The following is an 8,808-nucleotide window of genomic DNA, read 5'->3' as shown; positions in this document are numbered from 1 at the left end:
CTTCTCCTCTCTGTCAACGCTCTCTGGTTTCATTTAAAAGAGTCGATCATCAGATATTGTCCAAGATTAACCTACAGGGTGGATATAGCTCGCTCACACCGAGGACCTATCCACGTCATCATTTACCCAGAATGCTTTATGTGTAAATAAAATGGCTCCATCCGTGCTAAAATACATTTTTAAAAATTTACAAAACTAAACAGCCTACAGTATTTTTACCGTCTTTATTTTACAGTTAAAATATATGTTTATCAAATAAAGTCTAATGTTACAACTAATCGTGGATCCCTTTAATTGTTAGTCTCGCACAAGTTTTTCCCTGAAATATACTTATGTTKTGGAGCTCGGTTGGTTGAATTGACTCCGTTCTCTTGTGCAGGAACTCCAAAATGACTTGGAGGCGGAGCAGGTGAAGGTGAACTCTCTGACTCACATGGTGGTGGTGGTGGATGAGAACGGTGGTGAGAGCACCACTGCTGCCCTGGAGGAACAACTACAGGTAAAGATCAAGATTTCAATCCATAACGTTTGTTGAAAAATTCTGATTTCCTTGTGTCTAATTTTACTTTATTCAAACTGATAAATAGTAACTGTATTAATTTTTTGTCTGGATTTAGTCTCTGGGCGAACGCTGGGCAGCCGTGTGTCGCTGGACAGAAGAACGGTGGCAAAAGCTGCAGGAGGTTTTTCTGGTTTGGCAGCAGCTTTTATCAGACCAGGTGAGAGATTTCACCGGATAAAAACACGACATCTTCTACAAAAAGCCTCTTGTTCACCTTTTTTTTGTGCAGAGATTATTAGTTGCAAAAAATCTGCGACGGAAAACTGAGCTAAACATAATGAGGTTCAGCAAATATGGCATAAATTAAAACTAAAAACTCTTCTGGGTTTTAAAATGTCAGTGGGAAATTTCCATTGTTCTGAGATTAAAAGAGCTTGTTTCACTCTGTTCTCTTCTTCTAATGCAAACCAAACTACTTTTCTTTCTTGGGTTGAAATAAATCAGTTTTTGAAAGCAATGTGGAGTTAAAGCCTGACTCAAATGCTTTTGTTGCACAACAGAAAACTAAGAAAAGTGTTTTCCTCCAGAGTTTGTTTAAAACATGGCTGGCTGAAAAAGAGGAGGCCTTAAATGAAGTTCAGACGAGCAACTTCAAGAACTCCAGTGAATTTGATTCAAACGTTCGAAGATTAGCTGTAAGCACGCATCTTGTTCTTTTTAATCTCTATAGTTTTCGTATTTTTCTTGTTTGTCGATGCATTTTTTTTACCCTCACCTTTTCCTTGTTAAAGATTTTAAAGGAGGACATGGAGAAGACGAGAGGGACTCTGGACAAACTGTCGGATGCGGGACAGGACGTGATGCAGCTGCTGCAAAGTTCGGAGGCGGGAGCTAAGATCGAGGCCGACACAGAGGAGCTAACTCACAGGTGGAACAATCTGGTTCAGAAGTTGGAGGACTGCTTAACTCAGGTATGTTATTCTGTCTTACAGCTTAGGATTTTGTTATGTAATAGTTATTTTAATCTGGGTCAGCAAACTTCTAAATCACAAGCGATTTATAGAGTTTCTTTTGTTTGCTTATTTATTTACTTAGTCTGTTGCGATAAACTGTAAATAAATTAATCGCACGAGAAATGAAACTGAGGWTGATAAATAAAATGTGGCTGATAATTTTCATTTGCCTGCTTGTTTGTTTTCTTTGTGTCTCGTAACCTCTGTAGCATGAGAGCAGGCATTTAGCTTCGATTGTTCGACGCCTCAGGACGTCGCACTGAACCTCGAGTTCGCTGAGAGCTCGTTTTTATGCGTTAAGTAAATTTCCGAACTTTCGTTTACTTCGTAAGCATTGTGAGGGTGACCGCAATTATTTTATGAAGCCAGAGGAAGACATGCTGAATAAACTGTGCCGGCATGGATAGAGGAGGTGGGTAGCGATGTTGTTGCGTTTTGTTTCCACAAACTCCACTCTCGGTCCATCTGCAAATTTCTGTAAATTTCGTGAATTTTCGTAAGTTTTGCAAGCGGTGTAAGGGTGACCACAGTTATTTTACGAAGTCGGAGGCGGGAAGTGGTTTTACAGCTTCAGCAGCTGCTGCTGTATTCATAATCTCTGATCTCTGGTCACTTTGTTTTTACGTACGTAAATTGCAGTTCATTATCTTATCAATCATTATCTTGAACAGCAGAAGGTATGGCTTTCAAGGAATCACAACACACATGATCTATCCAACAGCACCCCTCCCAGATAAATACAATTATTGGGAAGGTATCTATGCTGACTGTTGCTTTCGGTCACGGTTCTCATTTTACAGACATTTCCCWCAATGCTTCGTGTCTGCTTACATAGTAGGAAGGCAATGGTTAGAACTATGTGACCAGGCGACACTCCCTGTCCCAGCAAAAACAGTTAATGTTTGTAATCCGTACTAAAATTTTGTATGTATGGATTTATTTTACTTTACAATCGGAGCTCCGTTTTTAAAAAAATAAAATTTAAATGCTGGAGCTCAATACTTGACGTAATTGGTCAAAGCAATCGGCCAACGGGGTTAGAGACGCAGAAATGATTTAAAGATGTTGTGCTGAATAAGACTGACATCTAGTGGTCAGCTGGAGCAACTACACGGAAAACTTTAAAATCCAAGCTCTTATTTTGAAGTGAGGATAGTTTCCTGTACTCCGTGCTTTCGTTTCCCGTCACAAATCAAATCTGTCATGTACCCAGAATGCATCGCTTCAGTTTTCCAATAAACAGTTTTAAAATTACTTTATTGCTTTTTAATGAAAAATCTACAACAAAAGAAAAAGACAAAGAAGCAGCCGAACTAGCAATCCTCAACAACTTTTTAATTTTTACACCAGGAACCAAAGGTCTGTTTCATGAAATCACATCCCCAGCAATCGGCGGTTGTAGGATTAAGCTGTACAAGAGTTCATACACCACTAGTTGGCAGTATTGTGCATATATTGTACATGAATTATTGCCAGCTAGTAAGTGTCAAATTGAACTTGCRCTTTAAAAATTAGCTTCCGCTAGRTTTTCAATGGCATAAGCGCTTTTGAAGWTGTGGACCTAAATATTTTCATAAGTGCTTTAGAAATTGCRGARCTAATTTTTGGATTAGCGCTGCCCACCACTGRTAAATTTCATAAACTTCCAYACGCTTTGTAARCGGATGAGATTATATTAGTTTAAAATGTTTTTCAAGCAATATTATCRTTTMTCACRATAATATCTGAGACAATTTATCGTCCAACAAAATTAGTTATCGYGACAGGCCTACCTTATTAGGAGTGWTTTATTTAATTTTTTGTTTGTTCGTCTTATTCTCCGTCACATAATGAAGGCTGCAACGAATGCTGGGATGGCTCAAGTAGACCGTACAGATTCCTCGGTTGCTTCCATCGTTGAACACGAGCTGGTCGAACCTGCTCCCTGTAAGAGACGAATGGTGGAGGTGGATGTCGAAACCAGAAGACTGTAAGAAACCTGTGTATAAAATGATAATACTGTATATAGAATAAGAGGCGTGCAAACACTGAATCCCACACTGTTCTGCAGGTTTGAAAACAAGGTTTCTGACTTATTCAGCTGGATGAAAACATGGAAGACATCCGCTCAGACTCTGGCCTCCACACCCCCTGAAACTACACCTGACGCACCCGACCTGCAGGAGAAGCTGAAGGTAAAGCTGCATATTATATCAGTTTACTCTAATTTAATATACTGAATGGTTGTTATTCTTTTGGCAGCTCTCTTTTTGCAGGGGCCATGGCAAAATCTAATATATAATAAGGATTTATTTCAACAGGTTTATTTTTTTATTTTTATGTGTAACTTTAGAATCTGGAGTTGGAACTTAAAGCAAAGGAAAGCCCAGTTAGCCAGGTGGTTCAGGAGGGGCGGAGCCTGATGGACCAGCTTGAGCGAGGTCTGAAGATCATTTCTTATTTCTTTTTACTCCTAAAATATTTTACAAAACTGAACTTTTTATGTTTGTTTAGTTTTGCATAAACTCTAAGTAATTATTTTTTAAAGATTGTTTTTTTTAAATAAAATCTTTCTGATATGAGCTGTTGTTCCCGTGTGTCCCCCCGCAGAGGCAGTGAGCGTGGACTCCGTCAGGACTAATATAGACCTGATTCAGACTGAGTGGGACGTCTGCACCCGGGAGCTTCAGGCCGCCCGCGATCGGGTCCACATCGAGACCCGGGTCAGAGCGGCTTCTGCGGAGCTCGCGGCTCTGAACCAGGCCTTGGAGAAGCAGGACCGGTGGCTGGACGCAGCGTCGTCTGTTGAAAAGTCCAGCGATGCTGAGCTCAGAAAAGCGAGTGAAGGTTATCAGGTGAAATTTAGAGGCTGGCTAGCCAAATGGTGCTTGTTTTTTATTGTTTTTCAGGTTTATAACAATGTTTTCTCAAAGATGACATACTGATGTGAAAAAATGATACATGAGCTAAAATTAAACGTCTAAACTTCTAAACGTCTAAAATTTATTTTTCCAGCTTCTCTTCTGAAGATGTTCTGTGTTGAAGAATCAGTGGATCTGTGTTCGACTACTCCACCTAGGCTGCATTGTCGAGCGCAGATCCACTGAGAAACTTGCTGTCTCAGCAACATTTAATTTTAAAACTGTACTTCTGAGGATAAACCAATGATCATTATTATTTTCAATAAATTRCAAGTTAAAAGGGCATGGAAATTTCTCTTTTTTGTATCGAAAAAATATTGAACCGTGAGATTTAAGTATTGAACCGAACAGAATCGTGAATTTTCTGTATCGTTGCACCCCTAATAAATACATGCCTCTGAATGATTCAAATTTAAACAAAGCCTAACCCTATTCATTAGGCCTATAAACGCAGAATGTTATTTTTATTACTTGTTAGGTTGCAGCATTAGGCATTTTATATATATATATATATATATACACATATATATATACACACGTATAAACAGTATATACACATACGTATATATATAAAATCTGTGTAATGCATAATGCTGCGACCTAAACAAGATAAGTAATAAAAATAACAATCTGCATTTATAGGCCTAATGAATAGGGTTAGGCTTTGTTTAAATTTGAATGATTCAGAGGCGGAGTCAAAAAGGTTTGTATGGTTTAAACGAGGTAGCTAACACACTATCTGCAGATTCTTCTTCATTGGTGTTCGGCGGCTGCTTCTTCTAGTCTGCGAACCGGGTATCGAAATGTTAAAATTCGAACGATTCTGGGAAAATCGACATGTTCCTCCCGGTTCCAATCGAGACTCAAGACTCTATACCCGACCCTATATTTAACAAAGTTTTCATTTTTATTCTGAGGTAAATTAATCCTGTCAATTTTAGATTGAAAAAATTGTCCCTTTCTGTCTGAACCTTTCTTTTTTTTTTTTTGCTTAGTTACACTTGAATTATTCATTTCCCCGCTGTTCGGAGTAATCAGGAGCATCATGTTACCTGATAACCTGTTCACGACAAACCCATTAGTGAACTTTCTCCTTCATCTTGTGCTCCGCAGTCGCAGCTCGCTCAGGTCGCGGCCCTGACTCCCCGACTCGAGCGGCTGTCCGCGGAGGCGGGGACCCTGGGAGCGGTGCCCTCCCTGAAAGACAACCTGGTGGTGGTTTCTGCACATCACGCCTCCACGCTGCAGCAGCTGCAGAGTGGGGAGCGAGAAATCAAAGAAGGTAATTCTGCTGTGTTTTATTAAAATCGTTCGTTAAACCGATGACAGGAGGAATTAATTCCTGAGCCCACATTAACAACACTGGAGTGCCTTTCAGAGGAACTGACAGCCTTGAGCCATCGGATCAGGAGATTTAAATCTCCTTTAAAACAAAGACCTTTTCTTGCTTTTGGTTCAGTGCTCTCGGTTTATAAGAAAACTAAGACTGATGGCTATGTAAATTTGACATCAGCTTTTATATGAAGCCTTGGCGAGTAATAGATGATGCCCTTTTATGGCCTCCAGAAGCTCGCAGGTTTGCGGATGTGTACGTGAAGGATTTTAGCTTCAGGTCATGCTTCTGTCAGCTCACATCTACCTGACGACGTGACTTGGAATCAGTCACTGTTTTACCTCAGGAATTTATGTGCTCTGATTTTTAGCCTAAAATGAGTCTGTAAAGGAAGACTTAAATCTCCTCCTTTAACACAAGTGCGTTTCTATTTTGCCGTGCCTCTCGGGCTTGATGACTCTTGAGGATTTGGATGACMTACTAAAAAAACTATTTTGTTTCTTCACGAGTTTAGTTTTCTTTCAGCCGGGGTTTTTCCACCCCATGCGTAATTTGCTTTTTGTTGTTTCATTGTAAAAGCCTAGTCATATTATGTAAGCTTTAAAGTGCCTGTGACATCAATTTTTTGTAATACATATGAATGCATTTTTAGAAAGAGGACATGGATAAACTATTGCGAAAGAAATTTCATGTCGCTGAGATGAACAGTTGTTGAGATATTTGCCTGTGAAGTAACAGGAAGTGATGTCAAAGGGGAATGTCTTGCATGTGAGCAGAGCTTTGCTAAAATGGCTAACACAGACTGTAGAGAAGAATCTGATGTTTCTTTAGATTATTTTGAGTCACTATCAGAGAGATGAAGAAGAGTTCAAATAATAATGTTTMAATAGACAAAGWCCAGAGAGTTTTCTTAGTTAAAGAGTTCCCCTTTGATGTCACTTCCTGTTTCACTTTGAGCCAAGTTTAAAAGAAAATATGCCAGTTATGGGAGAAAATGTGTTAAATCGTGYGWATTGYTCCAGCTTTCTTAWATATAAAGATGTTTTCTTTGACTTTTTGTATTTGAAGAATATGCATGTCACAGGCCCTTTAAATCCCCTCGTAATTAAAAGAGACAGAAAGGAAATGAGAGACGGCCATGAGGAAGAGCAAGAGGCTCTGAAAATATAAACCAACAATTGTAATTTATGTACCGGTAACTTCTTTAAACTTTTGAAGTGTTTGTAGCTGTAAGTTAAAGAGGTGAAGCAACTCACGCATGTATTTTACAAGTAAGTACCTTCAGTTATGAAAAAGCAAATCTAGATGTCTTGAAATTGGCCTCTGTCTCTTTAAGAACCTCCTACCTTTCAGGGGAGGGGTGCTGTGTGGGGCTGGATCACAGCTGCAGACTGAGCTTTAGGGAGGAGCTAGGTACAAATAGGCGGTGCTTTGTACGAGCAAGTGTTTAGGCAGCTCCACATGGCTACTGCAGGAGATTAAAGGATTTCTCAAACATGCATGAATGARTCAAAGCAACACTGGGTATGTTTTTGAGGATTGAATGACATTATAACATGATATAAAGCTAACAGAATGTCAATTTTGCATAACACCCCCCCACTAAAAGTGTATATCTTGAGGTTAAATTTGTTTTTTACGTTTCCTTAACCTTTTTAAGAAAACATACTTTTAAGTGCTTTACATTCTCACGGATTAATTATTTTATTTTATTTAAAAATTTATTTCAAACAGATTTTTAAAAATAAAAAACAAGCAATCAGTAAGACAAAGAAAACATGTGCATACATAACCAAGAACCCAATTAACCACTAGTTTTCTGTTTGAAAGGGAGCAGGAAGAAGGGAACACGTCAAACAAAACTTGCCACACGTGAAAACATTATGAAATACTATTTAGCTTATTGCTCATTCCTTCTTCATATGTTATCAAATGTTGATCTTCGTCCTCCTGTCGTCTTCTCAGCTTACCTTTCCTCTTGTTCTCTTCTAGCTTTATCTCGTCTCGAAGCCACCCGGGCGGCTCAGAACGTGGTGGAGGGACTGGAGGCCAGGCTGGCTGCTCTTAAAGAAGGCGTGGTGGACATTCACACAACAGAGTGCGCAGTGGAGCGGGCACAGGTGAGCAATCCACAAAACTCCTGGTTAAGTTAGAAAGAAAGAAGTGCAGCAAACAGAAAATGTGTTTTATTTTGACTGATGTCTGCTCACAGAACAACAGCTCATTATTTCAGAATACAATAGAGCCCTTTATCTTATTATCTTCCCTTCGCTCCGCGTTGAATCTTTGTGCGAGTCTTTGCTTGAACATGCCTTCTATGTCTCTTTGCACAGAAAGACACGTGTTGTTGCATTCCTTGTGTTTTCCCTCGGTGTTTGTCTTTACCTCCGTGCTGCGGTGGAATGCGGTTCAGTCTGCGCTCTTGTTATCCTGGCAGACAGGACACGATGGGGAGGGGGTCGTGGCACATTCTGGGCAGCGTGCCCGTGCATGAAGCTTCACGCAGGGCCAGTGAGCTTGTCAGTCAGCCCGGCAGTCACAACATACAAAGCCATGACGGCCGTCCTGAGATCTGTTGGATATTAGTTTAATGAGAGGAGACGACACTGATTTTCTTGGCTTGGTATTGTTCTAGACGCTTGTTTTATTATGCATATTTCTGGCCCTTAGTAACAGAAACACAAGATCAGGTCATATTGCACGTCAGCAAGTGATGTTAAATTAAAAATGTAAGATTTCCTCAAATTTAATGAGACAGTCAAGAACCTTCAGGGAATATTTTATTCATCATAACATTTGTTCTCAGCAAAGTTAATCAAAAGAGCGTTTTTCATATTTGATGTGGTAATATCTGACCTGCAGCTGTTTGCTACACATTGTTTATGCTTTTTTATTATTTTTTGGCTGTTGGGTGAATTTAAAGACTAAAAGTGGAGCTGAAATATCGGAAACAACACAGATCAGCTTTAAAATTAATTTCGATTTTTTTTAAGTTGCGTTAATAAGTTAATATTTTTAAAATCTTGTCAAATCCTACCCTACTGTATTCTACTGTACACT

The 8,808-nt window shown here is 39.4% G+C and overlaps 1 protein-coding gene across 1 annotated transcript in view; it reads left to right on the top strand.

Annotated features, from left to right (window-relative positions):
* The window catches only part of utrn (utrophin), a gene marked incomplete in the record, with an annotated part of 237,438 nt that overhangs the window by 50,282 nt on the left and 178,348 nt on the right, over positions 1-8,808 (top strand). Inside the window, 10 exon segments of the mRNA XM_014011589.1 lie at positions 380-499; positions 618-719; positions 1,090-1,197; positions 1,294-1,473; positions 3,351-3,484; positions 3,566-3,689; positions 3,848-3,935; positions 4,105-4,349; positions 5,529-5,697; positions 7,741-7,868. Of these exon segments, the coding sequence (XP_013867043.1) occupies positions 380-499; positions 618-719; positions 1,090-1,197; positions 1,294-1,473; positions 3,351-3,484; positions 3,566-3,689; positions 3,848-3,935; positions 4,105-4,349; positions 5,529-5,697; positions 7,741-7,868 (1,398 nt within the window).

Source organism: Austrofundulus limnaeus, unplaced genomic scaffold (genome assembly GCF_001266775.1).
Source record: "Austrofundulus limnaeus strain Quisiro unplaced genomic scaffold, Austrofundulus_limnaeus-1.0 Scaffold82, whole genome shotgun sequence".
Classification (NCBI taxonomy): domain Eukaryota; kingdom Metazoa; phylum Chordata; class Actinopteri; order Cyprinodontiformes; family Rivulidae; genus Austrofundulus; species Austrofundulus limnaeus.
The sequence above is the reverse complement of the archived record's forward strand: the minus strand, read 5'-3'. Positions and strand labels throughout refer to the sequence as shown.